The sequence below is a fragment of the Sarcophilus harrisii genome, chromosome 2 (assembly GCF_902635505.1).
Source record: "Sarcophilus harrisii chromosome 2, mSarHar1.11, whole genome shotgun sequence".
Lineage (NCBI taxonomy): Eukaryota > Metazoa > Chordata > Mammalia > Dasyuromorphia > Dasyuridae > Sarcophilus > Sarcophilus harrisii.
Genome location: NC_045427.1, coordinates 579,718,742 through 579,744,263, shown reverse-complemented (window position 1 = coordinate 579,744,263; position 25,522 = coordinate 579,718,742). Strand labels below are relative to the sequence as shown.

Below are 25,522 nucleotides of genomic sequence, written 5' to 3'. Positions count from 1 at the left end.
TCACTAAAAGTGATGAAGTGTTTTAATAGTCATCTAAGATTCTTTCATGTTAATGACATAAAAATGGCATAAAAACTATTATTTTATTCATCCCTTGAACATATTTAAGTTCAGTTAGAAAAAAAAATATTCCTCATAGTTGGGTTTCAGATCAAGAGAATCACTTATAGAGTGTCTTATGAACTTCCTGAAACATATCCCTCTACAACATAGTACCTCAACAAATTATTTCTTCAATGATATAACAAATAACATTCAGGTTAGTTGTGATGATTATACCATCAAGCAGAGAAAGAAGAGTAGATAGAAAAAAATCACACTTCTGAGATGTATTATGAGGTAAATGAGTAACTTGTTTAAACATTGAAAATTGTCATGCTTATATTTTGGGAAAAGATCATGGCTACATTTAAAAAAATAATCCGTTTTAGAATGCTTAGTAATTTTACAAAACCTGCTTATTTAAATCAAGAATATTTTAACTTTTTTAGGGCTTTTTGATTTAAGGTGACTGTATATGATTAAATTCTCCTAAAATATTTTTTCAAATGACCAGTCTACTAAATTAATGGGAGTTTTAACTAGCAAGTTAACATTTTTTAGAAGTAAAATTTGAAACCCTCTACCTTTTCTGTCCTATATTCTGTATGATGTTCCTATTTCATAGTCTAAAGTCATGTACAATATTTCATTTAGAAGTGTGGGACTTTTTCCTGATTAGTAAAATTAATGTGTGGAGAATTTTGTCTGTCATGAAAATTCCTTGTTAATTCATCTTTATTATCTGTTAACATCTCATTTTATCTTTAAAAAGTTTTTTTTTAAAATCTTCAAGTTTTACTTTTTTCTTTCCCCCCCCACAAAATTTTTTCGTTTTAAATAGAATTTTTCTCTTCTCTTTTTGTCTGTTTACTTCCTTCTCAACTTATACCCCTCAAAGTTTAACATTTAATTTAGACCTGAAAACTGACTTTCTTTGTTTCATTCTCTTTAAATTTCCAAGAAAAAAATGATTGTGTTTACAATATGCACATACAATAGTAACAGAAACTGAATTAAAACCTATTTATTATTGTTTGCTACCAGTAAATAATGTAGTTGTAAAAATGATTTATTTTAAATGTCTGAAGGACAATGTGATATTTAATTAAAGAGACACTTTGTGATGTAGCAATAGGTGGATAAACATATTAAAATTTCAAAAGCATTTCCCAATTGCAATATTGGGAAAGCTTGGTATGGCAGCACATGGAGTACATATGGTTGCCTTGAAAATTTTTGAAGCACAAATGGATTCATATGTTTAGCCCTTTTGTTTTTTCTGGTCGTGGCTCACCCCATGAGCTCAGTGTGGCAGAGTCCAAACACAATTTGTGAAAACAGAGCAGCTAGAGTTACTTATAAAGCACTCTCTTGGGGACTGATAAAGTCAATCTCTGTTTATGTAATGAAATCAAGGAGCAAGGGGTCTGCTGCAGTACTTTGCTGATGGGATACCATTGGTGTTGTCTTTCAGTGAATAGACTGTATTTAATAAACCCTTAGTCTGACTAACACTTTCTCCTGAAGTGCAGCTCTGTTTTAATGGAATGCTACGGATAATTTCGCAACATTTTGTTTATGTAGCATTAGAGCTTCTCTTTAAGCAGCTGATTGCCTGAACTGAGTTTTAATAAAAATCAATAGATTTATTGTAGAAAATAGATTACAGATGCCTGATAAAAAACTTAAATGTGGATTTAAACTTCTTTCTTTTTAAAGTGCTACTGGTATTTTAACTCCAAGCTTTCCCTACCTCACCCAGGCTTCTCAAGTAGATGTTTTTCTTTCTTACTCTTAAATTTTAATTTAGTGGGATTATAACCATAAATTATGTGGACTTGTACTTATCTTAAATATAAATAAAAAGATTTTCAAAGTAAACAATCTTCAGAATGCAACAAATAAATAAAGCCATTTCCATTGTTTTGGGACAAGAGTTCAGGGAAATGTTCAGTTTTGATTTGGAAACTGCATAATGAAACCTCTAAAGATGGCAAGGTGTGAATTGGGAAGTTTAAATTCATTATGATCTTCCAAGCCTATCTCCAAATGTTTCCAACTAAAACCCAAGAATTTTAATATCAAATGAAAAAGTAAAACAAATGAAAGCATTTTATTACTTTTTAAAAATAATTTAAACAGGGAAAATATTAACAAAACTACTCTAAGGGGAAGCACTCATTCATTTACATGTCATTTAGACTATTGAAAGGGAATTCTTATGTTAGTTATTACATACATTGGATTCACATGTCTTTTTGAATTACAGACTATGTATTTTTTAAATCTCCATTTCAGTCTTATGAATTAAGCTCCTGCATTTCAAGATTTTCTGTCTGTGTAACGTAACATTATGAACTTGTATAGTTTATATGAATAATCATCCATATATATTCACTGACTTGAAATTTTCACATGGAAAAAAAGACCTACTTTGCTGGTTGTTGTTTTTTTTTTTTCCTTTTTTTTTACTAGCTGTACATTTTGTTATAAAGAATTTTTTTTCTTCTGGCATCTAAGGAGATATGAAAAGAGTTAGTGGAAAGTAATGAAATCAGAAAATTATAATTTCATGATGGTAGAGGTAGTAAGATGTAGTTAGATAGAAGTTAGCTATTAGCTCATGGGAAAGGAGCTCAATAATCATATGAATGAATTTTTTTTTCTTCTATAGATTTCAAATTTGTTTGGGATAGATCATTATCTAGTGGAAAGAAAATACCTTCTAAGAATATATATTTATATAAAGCACTTTATAAAATTTAAGTCACTATATAAACGTAAAGCTATTGCTAAAAAGATTAGAAACTCTTTTCCAAAGTTAGAAAGAAGATGAAACTCTGCTTAATACTCTACTAAGTTCATTTTGCCTGTAAAATTATAAAACGAATACTTTAAAGCTATTATGAAAATATGGTATAACTATGAGTTTGTATTGACAAAAGCCAAAATAAAATTTAGCAGCAATTATTGGATATTTATTATATATTGTTTTAAACTTCTGTTTTGTTTGTGGATTTAAAGATTTATGTGGTGGGACAAATATTTTGTACATTTATTGCTTGCGTGTGATTTTATTTTCTTTATCATCGTGATGTAAATGATATTTAGGAGGAGGCAAGGAAGAAAGGATGGCATTAAAATAAGTGGAACCCAAATTTGGAGAAAATAGCCTGGCTTTTCAAATGGAATTTTAAGAGCCATTGTGACATTTTTAAAAGTGATAAATTTAGAAACGTAAGGAAAATAGCAAAATTCTGTTTAGTACAGTGACTGTCTTAAATACAAAAGACTGAGTGAAATAGGCATCCCTCTTCTTGGCAAATAGTGTACAATAGCTGCAAAATGAGATGTATGTTGTCAGACAACAGACAGATTATTAGTTTGTTTTACTTAGTTCTTTATTCTAAGAGAGGGGATTAAGTCCTGGAAAATTGAAAGTAAAATGAGGGAGAAAAGGGATAAAAGTATTTTTTTCTTAAAAAGAGAGGATTATAGAAGGCTTTGTTGTTTAAATGTATGAAAGCATTGGGTTGAAAATTAGAAGACACAAATTTTAGTTCTGCTACTGACTTGATATTTACTATTTTTCACAACTGTGTTAATTATTTCTTTGTTTGCTCCCACGTTATTGCTTTTTTTCCCTCTCTTTGCTCCATGCCCTCTCTCTAGAAAGAATAGTGACAAAGAAGCTGCCCAGCACTACTCTCTGATGCAATCAGCTGTTTCCTTAGTCAACTTCTCCTCTCCTAAACTATCATAGTTTCTTATGCTTTCTTTCCTCTTGTCACACTCCACTATCCAAACTTAGAGTTTGTTTTGTTTATGATTAAAAACCTCTCTTAAGTCTGCCCCCTCCTCATATTGCTTCTCTCCTCCCCTATTCTTTTCCTTGTTGAGTTGAATTTATTCTAGACTAAAATCTTGGTATGTAGTTATTATTCTCCTTTGACCAAATCAAAATAAACTGTGAAGTTCAAGTGGCCAGTTTTCCCATACCACTTCCTCCTTCTTTGTATAGTCTTCATTTACTTGATGCCCACCCTGATTATGTGAGGTGAGGTGTTTATTCTTAAACATATTTTTCTCCTTTCTTTTCTTTCAAGATCATCAGTCAGTCAGTAAACATTCCTTAAACACTGTGTATGCCAGACACTGTACTGAGTTCTGGGGATATAGCAAAAGGAAAAAGGCAGCTCCTGCTCATAAAGGCCAGTATGCGATACAATATGCAAACAATTTAGTACAAACAAGCTATATAAAAAAATAAATTAGAAATAAAAGAGGGAATATGTTAGAATTAAAAGAGATGGGGAAAGATTTCTTGTAGAAGTTGTGACTTGAAGGAAGATAGGAAAGAGTGGGTAGGATTATGAAGGACTTTGAACACACACAAAAAGGGATTTCATATTTGATCTTGAGTGGGTAGGATCATGAAGGACTTTGAACACACACAAAAAGGGATTTCATATTTGATCTTGGAGATGACAAAATGCCATTGGAATTTGGTGAAACTTTGATAGCCAAGTAAAATATGGACTGGGGTGGAGAGAGAGACTTATGGCAACTGGACTGAGCAGCAGGCTACAGTGATGGGCCTAAACCAAGTGCTGGTAGCATCAGAAGGAAGGAGGGTGGTGTATGAAAGATGTAGAGGACAGACAGAGAGTCAAGAATGGCCCTTATGTTGTGAGTTTGGGGGACTAGAATGGCGTTCCTTAGCAGTAACAGTGAAGTTAGGAAGAGGTGAGGATTTGAAAACAAAGACAGCTAGCTCTCTATTGCATGTGCTGAGTGTAAGATGCGTCCCAGACACAGAGTTTGAGCTGTTCTGTAGGCTGGTGGAGATCTTGAGCTGAGTTTTGTAGAGAAGACTGAGTAAGTAAATTTGAGTATCATCAACATGTAGAAGATAATTGAATCCATGGGAGCTAAGGCCACTGAATAAAACAGCGCAGAGGTAGAAGAGAAGAAGAGAGTTCTTCAGGATTCTTCATCTAGGTCAAACCTACTAAATCTAAATTTAATAGAGCAGGGCAAGGATTCAGCAAAGAAGTGTGAGAAAGAATCCCGTAGGTAGGAGGAGAACCAGCAGAAGGCAGTGTCAGGGAAACCGAGGGAGAGACTCTCCAAGATGGTGTGTGGATAAGGGAGGCAGGACCATGTTTTGTATATGGTGGGGAAGTAGCCAGAGGATGATCAGAGACTGAAAATGAGTGAGACTTGGGATATCAGAGGAGGGTGTCCTTTGGAGTAGGACAGTAGTTGGTACTTTTAGAAGAGTCTGAGACGGGGTGAAGGAGGACATGTGGCAGAATACATTTAGATGATGGGGCATGTGGAAGGAGGAGGAGAAGGAATCCTGGGTAAATAATGGCCTTTCCCCTTTGTAACATAGGAGATAATGTTCTCAGTGTAGAGAATGGGAAGAAGGGGAACCATAGAAGGTTTGAAGAGGGAAGAAAATGGAGGATTACCTGTCATGAACGAGATAATGAAGTTATTTAGGGAGATGTGAAAAAATTACCTTGTAATAATAAGGTTATGTGAAATAAATCTGTAGTGGACCCAGTCAGAATGTTTTGTGATTTTCTTTCAGCTTTATTCAAAAGCTTGGGCATTGAAACAAAGGCAGCAGACAGTAGGGATGGCCCAAGACTTGACAGGACAAGATCTTTAATAGTATTAAGGAGTCAGGGATGCCAGAGAAAATGTTCATTAGAGTTCTAATGGTTTACCAAGATGGGCAGGGGGGGGGGGGGGGATAGCAAATTAAGGGATTGAGGATGAAGATATGGGTGAAGAAAAATTTGGAGTTTAAAGGCAGAGGAAAAAGTGAAATTGCAATAAATTGTGATCATATCATGGACTTTTTGAATTCATGAACTTTGGAAGGAGTGTTATTTGTGGGGCAAGATCATGGGCATGACCAGATATCTTTATGTGTGGCTTGGGGAGGGGAGTGGATGAGTAGACCATGTGAAATGAGAAAGTGGAAGAAGTGAAAGATTAGGGTTTTTGAGGGAATATTCATATATATATTTTAAAGCCCTCTAGTAGGAGAGACTGAGTCAGGGGCTGGACTCATAGAAGCAAATTATTCTGGGGACTAGGAGACAGTAGTTAATAAATCTTGATCAGGTGATAGATAGGGATTAAATGAACCTCAAAGCAGGTGAAGTGACTGAGTGATGGTGCTAGAGGGAGAACTTTTTAACATAACAAAGCTACTTTTCTGTCTAATTTCCTCTGTAATCCCTAATTTATAGGACCTTGGCACTCATTTCTCTCACTTCTATGGAGTAGTAAATATTTAATTCTTGTTTTGACCTTTCCATTTGTTCTTAAAGCTTCTCTGGACTGTTATGAAACTTATTTCACAGTTTGTCTTTTGCTCTTATTTTTCATCAAGAATGCATGGAAAGGGGGTGCAGCTAAGTGGTGCAATAAATAGAGCACTAGCTCTGAAGTCAGGAGGACCTGAGTTCAAATTTGGCCTCAGACACTTTTTGGCCGTGTGAACTTGGACAAGTCACTTAATCCCAATTGCCTCAGCAAAAAGAAAAAAAAAAAACCTTGGAAGTCCTCTCTTTCATAAAAAGTCATCCCTACTTTTCCCCCCAGTGTAATAATCTTCTATTTTACCTGATAAATTATTTTTGGCTGTAGGTCTTTTGTCTTTTATGATATTTTATTCTAAACTCTGCTCCCTTTATAGTTGTAGCTGTTAAATCTTGTTTTGTTAAATCTAATTTGCTCCATAGTACTTGAATTCTCCCTTTCTGTATGATTATAGCATTTTTTCTTTGAACTAGGCCTGTTTTGTTTCTGTTATGCCTAGAAATTATTTCACAATTTTTTTTAAAGGAAATGATCAGTGAATTAATACTATTTTCATTTTGTCTTCTGGTTTGGACAATTTTATTTCATGATTTCTTAAAATATGCTGTTCAGGCTTTGTTTTTGTGCTAATAGCTTTCACATAATCTGGTGACTTTTAAATTTTACTCTTTGATCTATTTTTCAGATCACTTGTTTTTGATGTAATTTATCTTACATTTTCTTCCATTCCTATTTATTCTATTTTTCAAACTTTTGACTTAGTTTTAATGTTTCTTTTTCTCTTGTAGAGTCATTGATGCCTTTTTAATTTTCTAGGAGTCTTAGATAAAAATGTTTATATCCCTTATTTTCTTTTCAGATCTTTTCTCCAGAATTCTCATTCTTTCTTCTAGAGCTCTCATTTTATTTTTAATGTTTTTAAACTTTGTTTCATTTCTTTTAGAATTTCTAGTTGATTTTGTGATCAAACTATGTTTTTATTTCAACCGTTGCTTGTAGATCTTTTAGAATTCTCTTTCTTAAGGTTTGTTTATTGAGTATCCCTGGGCATCATAATAGTCTTCTGTTGTGGAAGTGGCATTTTGTTTTCCTTTGTCTACTCATTTTTTCAGTCTTATTTCCCAAATTGGTGCTTTGAGTTAGGGAAAGGTGCTATCTACTTCTAGAGGGAACATCAGAGCCAAAATTTCCTTACATTACAGCAGTGGCCTTGATTAGAAAACTACAAACTTTCATTTAGTCTATTGTTTTGCCTTCCAGATCCAAAGTGCCCTCTGTTTTTTCCACCTGCCATGTTGCTGAATCCTTTATGTGTCATTTCCTCTACTTAGAATGTAATCTTGAAAGCTAGAGATTTCTTTTTCTTTTTTGCATCCTCCCAGGTTTAGCACATGGCTTGTTAAGAATTTAATTCTTTTTTCATTCTATTTATTCTCAGCTTCTTATTCTTTCTTGTCCATATCCTTTGATAAACCTTTATAAAGGGCCAAGTTAGAGGCTTTCCTCTACGTTTTGTAACATTTGCTGGTAGTATATAGTATTGCTTCTCATTGTCTCAGTATCCTGTTCATTTCATTTTATGATCATATATTTCCTGGATGATATCTTTTATGACATCTCTTTTACTTCTATCTTTATTGCATAACCAATATTTATCTGAAACTTCGTATTTCATTTTCCCCTCTTTCTTTTATTTAATACATTCCAGATAGAACTGAAGGATAAAATTTTATATTGATATTGACAAATATATCCTTAATAGAGAAAGATTCTCTATTTTTATTAATAACAGCAAATCTATATTTCTGAAAATCCATCAGTAATCACTGCTACCAACAGAAATATAATCAAAATTATCATGCAACATTTTCTAAGATTCGAATTCTGTATTGTTTTGACAATTTTTATTTGAGGATAGTGGGTTTTAAATCTAAATTTTCTAGTGTGAACCTCAATTCTGTAAGGTTGGATTGTGAATTTACTCTGGTGCTACAGAAAAAGGGAAAGTTAAAGTTGTTCAAATTGTAGGAACCATAAAATATAGTGTCTATAGTAAAATATAGAAAGCTTTTTAGTCAAACATCTATTCTTAAGATGATGGAATAATTATCAACAGAGTCATTAATATATAAAGCAGGTTCTTAGGTTGATTTTGTTTAGACTGGTGATTAAAAACATTTCTTTCTTTAGTAACCTTGTAGCCAAGAAATTAATGTCTCTGATGTATCTTTTTTTTTTTTTTTTCTTTCTCATTAGGGTCAATATAGGCCTTCTGACTTGTTGTGTCCAGAGACATATGTTTGGGTACCCATTGAACAGTGTCTGCCTGCTCTTGAGAACTCTAAATACTGCCGCTTTAACCAAGATACAAAAGCAGGTAGGTTTATAAATAGAACTTATAACTTCACATTGTCAGATTTATTTTTGTAATCTGTTGGTGTGATATTCTAAAAAGAATTCATATAGCTTTATATCTTTTTTGTATATATGTATATGTGCAGGAGCGAGGAGAATAGTCCTATAAATAAATCTGAAGTCCTCCTTTTTTGGGCTGCTCATCCATACTAGTATTTTCTTTAATAATATATGAGTGCTTTGAGGGAAAGGATTACAGCTTCCTTTTTCGTTATTATCTTTATTGTATGTCTCAAAGTAGAAGTAATAGAATCATAAAATAGAATAATAGAATAACATAGTAATAGAAATGTAAAACATTAAAAGGTTTTAAAGATCATCTAAAGTAGCCTTTCTTCCTTTAACACAGCTTGGAGAGACTTTAATGATCCTCCAAGGAAGTCTAAGAAGTTAGGATGGGAATGAGTCTAGGAACTAAAGTAATAGTCTTGGGTAAGGTACCATTGAAATGCAAAATCTTGTTCCAGATATTTCCTTTATCAGTAACTGAAGTCTATAAGAGGGAGGAAGATATATTATTTTGCAAAGAATTGGCTACTTGAATAATCAAAGTAGTATGTATTAAACCTCTTTAGTTTTTTTACATAATATGATCTGCAAGTGTTTTCTATAGTTCATGGTTAAGTAATGGCCTTTGTCAGTTAATATAATTTGTTTTCATATCTGGTGGTTTAAGATGTTAAATTTTAAAGTTATTTTCAAGATTACATAATAGATCCAAAAACCAAAAAGTGATAATCTTCCTCTCAGGCAGTTTGCTTATATAATTAATTTCTGAAATTATAATGTATGTCATATAGTTAGGCTCCTTAGGATTTGAAACTTAACTAAGTGACATTAGAAATTATTTGATCCAACTTCCAAATCCTTGTACAGATGAGGAAATAGATCCAGAGAAGTAGTTACTTATTAAATAACTAAAAATCTATTTGGGATTTGAAAATAAAACAAGACATTGCTTAAATGTGTTCATAATAGGCTTTTATATTTTTAATATTTTAAATATGAAGCAAAATTGAAAAAAGTTATCAAAGATTTTTATCTTTTTTATAGTCTCATCTGCTCATCTATAGTAGCAACCAGTCATTTGTTAAATTCTGTGTCAAAAAAAAAAAAAATTGAAGTATATGAGGCAAAGAAAGGTAGTATTTCCTAAAATTGGCTCAGGTGTTATAGGTGCCTATTCTTTTTCTTTTAAAAATTTTTTTCAATATATTTCATTTTCCCAATTACATCTAGAGATAGTTTTCAACATTAATTTTTGAATTCCAAATTTTTTTCTCCTTCCCTCCCCCTTTCCCCAGAACAACAGTTAGTATAAGTTATATATGTACAGCCATTTCAAATATATTTCTATATTAATCATGTTGTGAAAGAAAAATCAAAACAAAAGGGGAAAACCATGAGAAAGAAGAAACAAGCAACAACAACAAAAGGTGAAATTAGTATACTTCAATTCTTTTCAGTCTCATTAGTTCTCTCTCTGGATGCAGATGGAATTTTCTATCCCAAGTTTACTGGAATTGTCTTAGATCACTGAATTGCTGAGAAGAACTAAATCTGTCATTGTTGATCATCACATAATCTTGCCTTAATAGTGTGTAGTGTTTTCCTGGTTCTATTCATTTCACTACCATTAGTTCATGTAAGTCTTTCCAGGCTTTTGTGAAGTCAGCTTCATAGAACAATAATATTCCATTACTTCATATACCACAACTTACTCAGCCCAGTTATGGGCATCCATTCAGTTTCCAATTCTGTGCCTATTCTTTTTCTAGAGTAAAATAATCCATAAAATTTATTAATTGTAATTTGTAGGTATTTGGTTTGGCAATATAGTTTAGCACTCCATTGTTAGGTAGTAAGCATTTAATATTACATACTTATGTCTACTAAAAGCATTATTAAACTTTTGAAAACTCTAAAAATTAATAATGCTAGTAGATTACATTTACATTACACCAGAGATATGCTGAAACCATCTTTAACTGCCTTACAAAAGCAGTTTTAAAATTCTGAGCATGAGTATATATGCATTTTGGAAATTGGCAAGCTCTGATCTTGATTCATTGGTTTGTTGATTGTCTAGATCAGGGACTGGCACACTATGCTCTGTGGACCAAAGAAGATACTACAGTATTAAGAAAAAAGTTTTTACATTTTAAAATACAGTGAACATTACAAAAATAGACTGCAACAGTCTGAAGTTTTCTGAACTTAAGAAAATGATAAATGAAGTGTTAATAATGCAAATTGAACTTCAAAATTTGTCTTGTATACATTTTCCCCCTGTGGGAAGCCTTTTTAATTCCAGATAAGGTTATGATTCCTATCCTTACTTATACAGTGGTCTTATTCAAAATATGTCCCAACCAGATTTGAAGCTTAGGGGAAAACAGTAAAATAGTAGAAGTCAAAAGAAATGATTTGTCTCACTCTCAGATTACCTCAGAGTTATACCAAGCTAGGCTTATACCAAGTATATAGCTTGATGGATAGTTTCTTTTAATTACATCCTATATCCTTATAAAGATCACTTTCTCTTTATAAGGTAAAGTCTTTTCTGGATTAAAATTCAGAACCTTTTAAAATTTGCTTCAAACGCCCTTGTTTCTTGGAAAATTTTAGCTTTTTGAATTATCTTTCATTCTAAACTTTTCAGTTTAGTCATGTTTAATTCAGTTCTTCTTTCCTATTGACATTGAATTGAAAGTGTAGGAGACAACAACTTCACATTTTATAAAATTCGGCCTCTTAATTAACTGAATGTCATATAGTGAAGGAGAATTTGATAAGCATTCATTGATATTAATAATTAATTAGAATGCAGATGTGTCATTGAAAAGATTCTTAGGTCACTTTGTCACTTAAATGATAATACTTGAAGACATTTCTGATTCCCAGGTGTTAATTCCCTCCTTCCAAAAATGTCTTTGAATTTATTTGGCTTATATGTATACATTCAGTTTCTCCTAATAGACTTTTTAAATTTAAAGACTTTTTAATTTTTTTTAAAGACTGTTTAAACAAATTAGTGTTTAATTTTTATTTGTATAGCCTCAGCTCCTGGCATAATGACTAATACATAGTAGGTGCTTAATAAATGCTTATTGATTGATATTTACTATCGATTTAAACAATATACTTAAAAATATAGTTCTTTAAACATTCTCATTTGAGTCTCTGGAATACATTTTGTAATTAAGTTTTAAAAACAAAATCAGACTAAGGTGATGAGTAAACTACTTAAAAAATAATTCTTTGAACAACATGAGGATTCCTAATATTCTGTGTACTTGAAAATTTTCAGTTCAAGGAGAATGCTTAATAGGTTTATCAGTATTGAATATCACAGCTCAGATGTGACTTAAAATCAGACTGACATCCTGTGGTTTTAGGAAATTAAAATGCAGTTACATGCTGAACTGTATTGGGCATGCTGTGAGACATGGTCATTTGAGATTTAAATAGTAGTCTATAAGGAAGCTGCTTTTGACTCAGAGTCCATGTTATTTGTTCATGACCCACTGCAATCTGTAATTTTCCATTTCTTCCAGAAAAAATGTAAAGCATAAAATGAACAACATGAACAGCACTGCATGGTGCTATTGTCACTAACTAATTCTTGTCTCTTCTACCTTTTTAATAGTGATCTTGTACAGAAAACTCTAGTTTTCCTATTAAACAAAATTCATTTTCAGTATATATTTCTTAGCAGTTAGAAGAAAAATTTCTCCTCCCCCAATATTCCTGCTGCCTCTAATAGTTCTGTTATAATCCTTTGGGAAATCTTACTCTTGGACAGGTTTTGTTTTTTTGTTTTTTTTTTTTTGTAGGTGGTAGAGTATTTGGGTCAGGAAATCTTTCCTAAAGTGAAAACTTATTAGAATTATTGTGCTTTGCAAATAAAAGTAAAGTAATCCATATCATACCCAGTTAGTATATAAAATTTCCAAGTAGAGATAAAATAATATTTAATCATATAAAATTCTTACTAATCTTTAAGACCTCCTATCCTCTACCCTCACCCCTAACAAAGAGTATGAATATAACTGAAACTTTATATGGCATTGACTTTCCTGGGTTTACAGTTATATATTAATAATGAAAAACATGATTCTGTTGCATTTTTTTTCTTTGTATATGCTGTTGACTGTATATTTGCACATTTTAACCATGTTTTTTTCTTAAATATTTTTCTAACTTCTAGAGTTCTTAAATATTCTACTTGTGAAAGTAGCTTATCTTGAATTCCTCTGGCTCCTTTCTTCTGGTTTTCTGTTCCATCATGTAATCTGTTTATTGAGTATAGCAGACTCTAGAGAGGGAAGAAAGGGATAGAGGAATACAATTCTACAATTACTACCCAAATCGGAATAGAACTGAAGGAGAATCTGAGATAGATAATGTACCGAAAAACATTGTAGGTGTAGACTTACTCAGCAGTTTGATAAGTCTAAAGGAATTTGACTGTGACTTGATTAATTTTATCTAGACTGGAAGCTGGCATTAGGAAGAAAATAAATTTTACTAGAGTTGATGATTCTTATTAGTATTTTAGTAAACATTTTATTATTCATTTCAAAGGCAGTGAAATTCTTATAGTTATTATTTGCTGAGGGAATTGGGGCTAAGTGACTTGCCCAGGGTCACACAGTTAAGAAGTGTTAAGTGTTTAAGGTCAGATTTGAACTCGGGTCCTGCTGACTTCAGGACTGGTGCTCTATCCACTGTACCACCTAGCCACCCCTATAGTTACATTCTTACAGCAGTATAATTAAATGACTAACCCCTTAAGGCTCCCAAATAGCTTGTAAGTAAACTAAACAGTTGTAATAACTAATCCTTGTTATTTCCATTGTTGGCTTGATTAAAAAAAAAAAAAGTCTTAATTCACAGATTGCTTAAAAAAATTAATTTTTGTTGTAGGTCAGCTTAATAGATTGTATTTTGTTCTTCCATTCTAAGAAATTGTAGAGATATATTAGTGGATGTTCAGATATTTCATTCATTCATTTTTTAATTCAGTCAACATTGTTAAAGCATTCATAATATGTAAAATACTATGGTAGGCACTGGAACATATGAAGAAATCATTGAGGCAATGTTCCCAGCTTATGCAAAGCACACAATCCTGTGGAAGGGGTCGAAGAATGCCAAAATTATAATGCAGAATAGGGGCTATGTAGGCTTAACATCTAAGGAAGCAAAAAGCTATAGCCCATTTTGCTACATATAGGCATGCTACTTCTTGGATCATTAGGAGGTATGAATATAAATATATAATAATTCTGCTGTACATGTAATGCTTCATATTTTAAGAAATATTTTCCCATATGTTCTCGGGATCTCTCTCTTAGAACTTTCTCACTTCCAAAAGCAGAGCAGATAATTTCTTGACATGTCTTACTGACAACATTATATTTAAAAAAGTAGAGGAATCAACTAGGGAAACATCTCTTTTGGATTTGATTTTTTCCCAACAAGAAAGATGTGGTTACTCTGATGAAATTAAAAAACAAACATTAACTTCCTATTGTAATTCAGGCCATGTTCTGGGCTAAGAGGTACAGAGTCCAAATGAAATATTTCCTGCTTTTAGGAAGCTTCCATTCTATCTGGTGAGACAACAGTCAGCTAAATAAATAAACGTATTAAATAAGTACACACAAAATAATAGAAATTAATGAGAGGACCACTAATAATACCTGGGGATAGGAACTCGGAAGGAAGCCAAAGATCCTATCAAGTTAATGGGAGGATAGATTACTTTCTAGGGTTAGAGGACAGCCTTGGAAAAGATGAAGAAATGACAGAAAGAATGTCATGTATGAAGAGTATCAAGAAAGACAGGCTTATCTGGATTGTAGAGTATGCGAGTAGGAGTTTGAAAGAGACCTTAGAATTCAGCAAGTCTAACCTACTTGTTTAACAGATGAGGAAATTAAAGCACAATTAGTTTGTCAGTTGTCCAGTGATTCACAAGGCCAAGGATCTGATCAAGAGGTACATGGTGTCTAGACTAAAGGTGATAATACTATACTACTCCTTCCTGGTCAGACTGTGTAATATTATGGTTAATTGCGGCTGCAGTGTTTTAGGAATGTCATATATAGGATAGAAAACAACAATTTCAAGGTAATTTGATATGAGAATTGCTTAAAGGAGTTGAGGTTGCTTACTCTGGAGAAAAGATTCAACAGAGGTTGTGAAAATTACATTTGAGTGCTCGTCATATAGAAGAAGGATTAATACTACTTGGCTCCAAAGGTCAGAACTAATGTCAGAGTCAGATTTGAGTTTGATGTCAGGAAAAACTTTCTAACAATCAGTTATCTGAAAGTGGAATTGTATGGCCTCACAAAGTTAGATTCCCACCTAAATGTATGTCTTAAAAGTGGTATGAATACTTTCCAGATATATTATATATATCAGAGTTTCGTAAACTTTTTTCACTCATGACCCATTTTTGCTCCAGAAGTCTTTACATGATCCCATTTTGAATCTGAGCCAAAGTATTTTTGGCAACATCTGTGCATGCTCAGTGCAAAATGTGCTTTGTTATATGTTCAGAATCAAGGCTGAAATGAAGTTGCATGATGCAATATGGGCCAGCGCTGCCAGAAACACCTCAGATTCATTACACATTTGATTCTGAATCAATTTTTAGTCATTCAGTTTAAAATTTTTACCTTTTTTTTTTTTTTTTTTTTTTTTTTACCTTTTACTATTTGCAAATTTTTCATGACCCCATTCAGTTATATGATGGTATTTCAACCCACAGTTTAAGCTTTGTTGCGGATAAGGCTTATTCAAAAGGGTTTAATAAAATGACTTCTGAGGTCCTATTTAACTTGGATTCTGTTATAACTCTGTGCTGCTAAAACACAGTTGAAGTATTGCTAAGAAAATTCAATAGTTCCAATTATTTGCTGAAAAATATATAGATATAAAATTAAAATAGCCATAAACTTCTGTTGTTGTTCAGTTATTTTTCAGTCACGACTCTCTGTGACCCCATTTGGAGTTTTCTTGGCCAAGAGATTGGAATGGTTTGTCATTCCTTCTCCAGCTTATTTTACAGATAAGGAAATTAAGGCAAACATGATTAAGTAACTTGGCCAGGGTCACACAGCTAGTAAGGGTCTTGAGACCAAATTTGAACTTAAAAAGATGAGTCTTGTCATTCTATCCACTATACCACCTAGCTGCCTCATAAATTTTAATCACTGTTGAATGTTCAAAGTAGCCCTCCCTTTTTCTCTGTAAATAATAGACATGGTTTTATAAATGCTGGCTTTATTTTTTAGTGTAGTATTTCTTACTTATAATAATAATTATTATTATTTTTATTTATTTATTTTTTGCTCATGACATAGTCTTCTTTGCCTTAAGGAAATGTGGCACACTAAGCATTTAAATTAGAAACCCTGTGAAAGAATGAGCAGACTTATTGATATACAGCTTCAATAAAAAGCAACCAGTTTTGTTGAGTTCTTTCCATATTTGAAATCTGATAGGTTTTGAAGTTAGTGCATTCATATAATGAAAAAGTTCTGTCTTTTTTTTTTGTAAATAAATTTATAATATGTATTTTGGGTAAACAACATTTTAATTAAAATTATGTATATTTTATCTGCAGTAATATAACAGCCAAAAATTTGTGACATACATTGTAAAACTCACAGCATATCTTTTTAGAACCTATAGTTTTATATTATGTAATCATTAAGCTTTTACTAAATGCTTACCAGCTCCAAGAAGTTGTATCATGCACAGTGACTATACTTTGGTAAAATCATCTCATCAGACAGGCTAAGCCATATTGAGGGTAATTGACAGGCCTCAAAACTGCCTTTGAGTTAGGAGAAGTCTACTCCAAGCATGTGAAGAATTGTACCCTCCCCCTGTATTCACACACACACATCATTACAATTATTCCAGTGTCCAAGAAGGTGACTAAAATGGAGGCTCTGGAGTACTTAGAGCTTGGTCAGATATCAAAGACATGAAGATCATCTATGGCATCCTGAGCCATGTGAGTCATTTTGATTTTTGTCTTACCACTAGACTTTTCTCAGGAAGAGAAAGGGAGGCTGATGACTCTGTAAAACTCTGTCTCACTTAAATGCACAATTAATTCATGCACAAGTCAAGACATCACCCCATGATGTCATTGGCCCTCTTCAAAAGCAAAGGATGAACAACATTCCAGTGCTGACCAAACAAATATAGGAATGAGGTCAGCCTCTGCTCTTGAGCTGTTACTGTGGAGAAGGGAGATAATAACAACTACATATATATATATATATATATATATATATATATATATATATATATATATATATACACACAATAAACAGAAGATGATTTGGGGACCAAAGCTTTCATGTTGATAACACTTCTGCTGAATCCTGAGAAGAACTTGGGATTTTGAGGGGAAAAAAAAACAAAAAAAAAACAAAGGGAATTTATCGTAACCGTGGGAGATAGACAGTTTTCTAAGTCAGAAATGACAAGAGAGCAGTCTTGATCTATTTAAAAAATAACCCTTTGTAAGAGATCTTTTTTTTTTCCCCTACTTCTCCTTCGGATCAGGTGTTGTTTTCTTGATACTTGATTGACCATTGCCTAAAAATGTATAAACGAAATCAAACAATGGTTTTAATCTGTGAAATCTTTTGGCCTGGAAAGGATGATTTCATTTAATCTGGACTCTAAAGTATACTTCTGCTCCTTTGGAGATTAGTGATAATTCATTAATAAAAATATTTAGGTGAAATATTTAAATTTTTTGTTTATTTTTTATATTTATTTTTTTATTTTTATATAGTTTTTAAGCATAATTATCATTTAAATTCACAAAATAATCATCTCCCTAAATAGTTCACTATCCTGTTCAACACAGTGAACTGTCTTTATCCCTCCTTAAAACTCTCATGATTCCCTCCCCTCCCACCCTGTCAGCTAAGAATCTTGTTTCATATTTCACAGACTATTGCCAAGGTCTGTCAGTTTCATCTCTGAATATGCCACCCTGGCACAGACCCTCCTTATTTGTATCTTGATGATTCAAATAGTCTGCTGAGTCTGCCTGACCTCCAAGCTCTTCTCTCTCCAATCGGTCCTCGATTCAGCTGCCAAAAAGAGGCCTAAAGCACATCAGTCTTCTCAATGAACTCTAATGATTTCCTATTGCCTCCAGGATCCAATATGAAATCTTTAGTTTGACATTCAGAACTTTTCTTCATAGTCTGACCCTATTCTACCACCTTATACTTTACTTTCTGTCACCTTTCAATCAAGTGATTCTAATTTCCTTGATGTTTCACAAATAGAATAATTTCAGTTGGCTCCCAGCATTTTCTCTGAATGTCCTCCATGCCTAGAATATATTCCCTCTTCATCCTTACATACTGACTTTCCTGGCTTCTTTCAAGTCCCACTAAAATCTCATCTTCTATAGGCAGTTTTTTCAAACCACCTTAATTTTAATTAGTGTTTGCCTTCTTTTATTTCTTATTTATTCTGCATATAGCTTGTTTGTACATATGTGTTTACATGTTGTTTTCCTCATTAGATTTGAAGTCTTTGAAGTCAGGAAATGTTTTTTGCCCCTTTTCTTGATTTCCAGCACTTAATATTGTAACTGACTTATAGTAGGAGCTTAGTAAAGGTTTATTAACTAAAAAAAAAAAAAAAAAAAAATCAAGGCCATTTCTTGATTTCACATTACAGCAAATGGTAAAGTTTGGAATGCCTTGGATAAGTTCTCTTACCTTACCAGTACACTTTCCAGGGATGTCCACATTGATAATGAGATTGAGACACACAATGTCAGAACTAGTTCAGTATTTGGGAGTCTACAGGAAAGTGTGGGAGGGAAGAGATATTTGATTGGTTACCCAGCTAAAGGTCTACAGGGCTGTTGTGTTGACCTCATTGTTGTATGCTTAGCTACCTAGACAGCATACCAACATCATGCCAGGAAACTGAATCGCTTCCATTTGAATTGTCTTAGGAAGATCCTGAAGATTACCTGGCGGGATTAAGTACCAGACACTGAGGTCTTTTCTCGAACTAAATTGCCAAGTATTCCAACTCTATTACAGAGAACACAACTTCATTGGCCTGGCTACTTTGTTCAAATGTCAACTGTACACTTGCCAAAATAATTATTTTATGGAGAATGCATGCAGGGCAAACATTCACAAAGGTATCAGAAAAATCAATACAAGGACACTCTCAAAGTCTCTTAAGAACTTTAGAATTGATTGTATGACATAGGAAACTCAGGCACAGGACCACCCAGCATGGTGAGCCCTTGTCAGAGAATGTAGTGTGTTTTCTAGAGCCCCCAAATTGGGGTGCCAAAAAGTACTATGCTTTCTAGAGCCCCAATGCTGGGGTACCAAAATATACCCTCTGGACTATATCTCTGGAAGACCTCAGGACCAGCCCCAAGTCCTTAGTCTTAGTGGAGGAGTGGAGGAGACAGGAGACTCACAAAGACAGTCAAAGATAGAGTCCTTGTTTCAAGTCTTATCAGCCCTTAAATACTTTAGTATGATTACATCATTACAGCACATTAAGCATGGGCCAACTAGAGAACCATTATATCACCACAGCACACTGTGCAAGTGCTAACTATAAGCACCCTACTATTCATATGTAAATACCTCTTTTTATTGTAAGTATCCTTTGCTTCAAATAGAATACAAGTGGTCACGCCCTCCTTGACTTTTCTGGAAGGGTGAAAGCCCTTAGGGGAGATAGGGAGCCAAACCAGACATTGTCTGCAGGTTCCCTCTGGGCTGAAGAAGGGTCTTATACCTTACCCAGAGTTCCCCCACTATCTCTGACCCTCTACATCTCCTTTTTTCTTTTGTTTTAATTGAAACATATACATAAATCCATCAGCATGGGAGATATTATACAAGCAAGTAGTAATAATAACACAGGCTAGTAGTGATGTAACAAATAATATGAATCAGCATGAGAGGATCATACAGGCAAGTAGTGATGTAACAAACAATATGAATCAACATGGTATTATAAAAGATTTCCATGAGTCCCAGAAGGAGGATATATAAATAATAACCACACATATACCTCCTTCAGCAGCTAAGAGGTAGTCCAAAATCAATCTATTGTCCATCACTTCACTTGTCAGGGAATGCAATGATTTCTGCAAGTTTTAAAGTCCTGCAACAGACTAATTAACAATTTTTGATGTTCATTAGTCAGTTGCCATACACATAGGGTTAACAGCTAGGCTTTTTCAGTGGCACACATGGTCAGAGATGGAACCACCTGATGTTTCTTGAGTCTTCTCCTTCATTTCAAGGGTCTTCTCTTTTTCCATCTCTCTCCGATGGACAAGGTGGATATGGTTCATTGGCACCCATCTGATTCCTTCTCCATCTGTAGCGATTCAGGCAAACCCTCTCTCCAAAGCAGTTAAGCTATCTAGTCCTTTCCATTCACCACTTTCTGGATCTCTCCATATCAACTGGTGATTATCTAAAGATATTGGACTTGCTCATGCTGGACACTGCCCTTCTTGCAGGTTATGATACCTGTCTGCTGGAGCCAGTGCTTCTCCATCAAAAATCAAATAATTAATAGTATTAAAGACTATGTTTAAAAGTTCTCTAGGGTTACCTGTGGCTCCACTTCTCTTGTTTTTGGAGGAGCATCTTGATATCTCCGTTTCTCCTCTCTACTATTGCCTGTTCTTGAGGATTAAAAGGTATGCCAGTGGTGTGTGAAATCTGATACTGGGCTCCAAAGTGTACAAAATGTTTAGAAGTATATGCAGGTCCATTATCTGTTTTTATTGCTTGTGGCACACCCATGATTGCAAAAGCTTGTATAAGTAATTCAGTGACCACTCTGGCTGTCTCTTTTACTGCTGGTATTGAAAAAGTAAATCCTGAAAAGGTGTCTACTATAACATGGATAAAAGATAGACAATCAAAGATTTATTGTGGGTCTCAGCCATTTGCCAAATTTCATTGGGTCTCAAACCATGAGGAAGTTCTTCCCTGGACAGAGTGTAGGAGTGTGGAAAGATAGGCAAACTCTATAAGCTTTTACTGTGCTCCTAGCTTCCTCTTTTGTTATCCCAAATTGTTAACATAAAGCTCGAGCAACCTGATGATATTTAGAATGAAATTCTTGGGCTGCCTAAAATAAAGGGGTATTGGCTAACAGCCTTTGAATTTCCATAAAAAAATAGGACCTGGAAGACCACTATGAGAGTGGACATGCAAGATACAAATCTTACCTAGATGCTTTCTCACTTGCTCTTGAAGTTCCTTAAAGAGCTGACATATATTGAAAGCTCCAAATTTTATTTGGGCTATGGCAATTCTTTGTACTACACTGAATAGGCTGGATCAGACATTTTATTTATTTTTCCTGTATAATAAGTAAGAGCCAACATAATTGCATACAATTCATTCTGCTGAGTAGACTGAAAGGAAGTTCTGTCTATTCTCTTTATAATTTAAGTCAGGAGAATATACAGCACATCTGTAAAGTTAATTGGTACTTTAAGGGGAACCTTAGAAACCTTTTCTTCAAAAATCCATCGCCACTTACATAATAGTCTGGTTATCTTTAATGGGGACCCATGTGTAAAATTTGCTACTCTGGGATGGCTTCACAGCATGCATTAATTTGTGTATTGGTATAAAAGGTATATAAATTGTCAGGTCTTATCCTAGATAATTGTATTACTCGCTTAATGGCCTTTAATAAGATTCTAGCCACAAATACTGGGTAAGGAGTAAGGGTTTTGGTCTGGTTGTACTTGGAGGTTCACCCACTTGATCATACTGTCTCCTTGGTGAAGGACAGCTGTGGGTGCCTCTTGTAGCAAAAACTGCTATTTCTAAGGGTTTTTGAATTCAACCTCTCTCAAAGTCTTTTGAGCTTCTTTTGTAAGCTGGCACAGTGAGTCTAAAGCAGTGTCTCCCCTTAAAATGTCATATAATGATTGCAATTAATCGGTAGTTTAGCCTAACACTGGAAGCATCCATTGGATATCTCCTATCAGTTTCTGAAAGTCATTTAACGTATTCAGTTTCTCTGTTCTTAAAGAAAGTTTTTGTACGTAAGCACCTTAGGATATACTTCGTATCCTAAATATTGAAAAAAGCAGCACGAATCTTCACTTGTGTCCACACATTGTCTACCTGTATTAGGGACTAGGATCTTAGCTACACAGATAGATACTGTTTTGTAAGCACTCTGAGAAGGTGAAATGGTCAAGCCAACTATGTGTGGAGGCAAGGGATCTATAAGCCGGAAGAAACAGGATTCAGCTCTCCAGGGGATATCTCAGTAATCCCAGCTGCATACAACTCTATTCTTCCTAATTGCAATCCCCCCTTCCCCCATCAGGTTGCTTCTTAGCTGACTGATCATATTGGAGTACTGAACTTTTAAAGTCTCTGGATGCAATAGCAGTTGCCATCATGTCCCAAGTGTTTTGTTTTTTTTTGCCTGGGACCCTAGAACCAAGCCCCGCCTCTTGTAATGAGGACATAAGGGGTGAGCAAACCTGCTTCTTTGGCAGTACTGATGGTGTCATTGCCCCTCCCACTCCTCCTCCTTCTCCCACACATGAAAGTGGAGTTGAGGGAGGAGGATCAGGAAATGGGGAATACCCTAAAGGTGCATGCTTGGGTGTAGACAGAAGAGAAGCTGAACTGTGAAAGTGAGAGGCACCATACTCTTTAAGCTCATCAGCACTGTTCTTAAGGTACTTAACTTTCCTACCCAACTCTCCTTGCCTTCCAGCTACCTAGTCAGTCCCATCCCCCTCCTGCTTTTTCCTCATACTTACTTGTCTGGCTGTCCCCATTAAAATCTTTCCTTGTTTTAAAACTTGTGGGATTCTTTAAATCCAATTGTATTATATTGTACATAAGGATTGTTTCTTCAGAAATTGAATGAGGACCCATAGCCTTTTATATCCAGTAAGTTGCTTTATCACTGTTTTCCACATTTCTGGCTCTAATTTTTCTTCCTTAGAGAACCAAAGAGAAGAGCCAGTGTTCTGCTTCTGAGTTGCCAAAAAACTTTGCTTCTCCTTTAACCTAATTCATGCATGCTTCATACTTTCCTTGGGGTGGGGGAGGTTCTTTTCTTAGTATTTGTTCCATTTCTGCTGAAAAATGTAAGTAACTAATTTAGTCTTTCTGCTTGCCTATTTTTATACTCACTCTATTTCTGGTCACGGGGACTTCTCCACTGAACTCGCCCATCACGTCAATTGAGCTGATGAATGCAAGACCTCACATCTCAAGCTTCATATCTAGAGCCTCACATTTAGGTGCCAAAATGTAGGATGCTTTCTAGAGCCCCCATGCTGGAGTGCCAAAATATACCATCTAGATTAGCTCTCTGAAGGATCTCTGGATCAGTCCAAATCCTTGGCCTTAGTGGAGGAATGAAGAAGCCAGGAGACCCATGAGGATGATCAAAGATAGAGTCCATTTATTTCTAATCCTCTCAGCCCTTAAATATCTCAGTATGATTACATCATTACAGCACACTAAGCATGTGCTAACTAGAGAACCATTACATCACCATAGCACACTGTGCAAGTGCTAACCATAAGCATCCTGCTATTGACCTGTAAATGCCTCTTACTGTAAGTATCCCTTGCTTCAAGTAGAACATAGGTGGTCACACCCTTCTTGACTTCTCAGGAAGGGTGAGAGCTTTTAAGGGAGATAAGGAGCCAAACCAGACATTGTCTGTAGGTTTCCTCTGGGCTTAAGGGTCTTATATCTTACCCAGAGTTCCCCCATTATTTGTGGCCCTCTACAAAAGAAGTTGCTGAGTTCTCTGAGCAAAGCAGAATGGAAGTAGCTCAGAAAAAATGGGAGCTATGCAAAATTACAGAAGCCATCCTAAGTGTTCATATGGACCATTTATCCCTAATCTGTGGCAGAGCATTATGAGCTCATGTTAAACTGATCAGCAACAGCAATAGTAACTCGACTCTAACATAGTGATGTCCTTTTGGTCCTCTTTGATAATGAAGGACAACAACTAACCAGTACTCAATTTTGTCTCTTGTCATCAAAGAACTCTCATTTTATCCATCCATTTCTAGCTATTGTCTCGCCTCTTTATCAATACTTGAAGCTTTCTCTGCCAACGCACCAAGTGTCTCGGAACCTCACCATAATTAAATGTCAGTGCTATGATTTAAACCCACATCTCCATCCAGCTTCCTAGTTGAGAATCCTGTGGAAAGGATGCCCAGATGAAGTAGTACTTGAGAGTACATTTATTGGGAATAGTGTGTTTTAAATAGAGCATTTAATATTTTGAACAGGATAAAATATACTTTGTAAGTTCCTCAGAAATAATCCATATTCGAAGTATTTCTAAATCTTTTTTTCAACTTTAGTCTAAGAATATGCTCAGAGTATTTAAGAACTGCTTAGTTCCACTTTCATAAATTTCTTTGTCTTTCTGCCAAAAAAAAAAAAAAAAAAAAAAAAAAAGAGACACTTAGTCATAGCAAGATTATTTATTTTACTAGTGTATTCTTTTACATGGTGGTATTATCACAATGTTTTCCTTATAAATACAGGAACTGGAGTAGGGTTGACTGTTCTTGTAAAAATTAGATTTTCCTAGCTGATGTTTGTGATAGAATTCAGTTAGACTGAATTGATTTATTCCTTCCCTATGAAATATACATAATATTATTAATAATGTAATACTATGTTAATAAAAAGTAAACTGTCATATGAAAATAAGGATGTTACTGACAAGGGAAAGAATGGAAATTGTACTTTGCCAGCATTTTTAAACTTTATCAAATATTAGAAAACTTCCAAAATACTATGTTGTACTGGTAACAGCTGATTGCCCACCAAAGATGTGAAGTTACAAAAACATTATACTCTGTTGCATTCCATAATTTAGTTAAATCACATGTCTATGGAGCCAGAGTATAAGGGCAAAAAGTAATCACATTAGAATATTGATGAATTTCTCTTAAAGAAAATTAAATTTCTCAGTCGAGGTAGTTTTCTCTTAGCTTGTATTCTTCAGTAAAATTGTCTTTTTGCCTATGAACTTTTAACTTGGAACTGATCAGTTTAGATGAAGGTCTCATAAGGCCTGTTCCAATAAGATAGCCTCAGCCATACTTTACTTAGTTCACCTGCTATCTTTTTGCTAATACCTTTTACTTTAATAGTCATCTTAACCCCCTCTATGCTGTTCTTCTTTTGAATCCTCTTTTGTTGCACAGACCTAATGACACCCAATGAGCTAAAACACCCAAACCTATTCAACAATGTGTACAACATTTTTCCTTAATAACTTTCCACTTTTGTTGAGAGGAATGATAGATGTTTCATTATAGGTTCTCCAGGATCACTCTGAGCTGACTTCCTTTTAATGATCTTTAATTTAGTCATTAAGTAGTAGTGATGTTACATAGAGATGTAACTTCTCCCTTGTATAGACATGATTTCACTCTGTATCAATTCGAGCAAATTTTTCTGTTTGTAGAATTTATCATTTCATACTGATAATAGGATCCAATTATACTGCTTTTATTTTTAGCTACTTCCCAATTGAGGAACACCTACTTATTTTTTGCTACCTCCAAAAGTATTATCAATAATATTTTTAAAAGATGGGTCAGCATGCTGTTTTCTGAAAGTGTTTATCTGGAATTTTA

At 34.2% G+C, this 25,522-nt stretch overlaps 1 protein-coding gene and 1 long non-coding RNA gene across 11 annotated transcripts in view; one reads left to right on the top strand and one right to left on the bottom strand.

The window, feature by feature from the left end:
• The window catches only part of ATE1 (arginyltransferase 1), a 153,349-nt gene that overhangs the window by 116,185 nt on the left and 11,642 nt on the right, over positions 1-25,522 (top strand). For 8 of the 10 annotated variants that reach the window (XM_031955966.1, XM_031955964.1, XM_031955970.1 and 5 more), the window contains one exon: positions 8,641-8,761. The exons of 1 other annotated variant lie outside the window; for it this stretch is intronic. In XM_031955966.1, the coding sequence (XP_031811826.1) occupies positions 8,641-8,761 (121 nt within the window). Of the gene's footprint in view, positions 1-8,640; positions 8,762-25,522 lie in introns of those variants that run through there. One more of the 10 variants, XR_004232495.1, reaches the window with a different exon arrangement.
• On the bottom strand, positions 12,936-16,636 carry LOC116421905. The gene is made up of 2 exons (XR_004232496.1): positions 16,551-16,636; positions 12,936-13,117 (listed from the first exon to the last, which is right to left on the bottom strand). It is a non-coding gene; the product is annotated as an uncharacterized LOC116421905 (long non-coding RNA).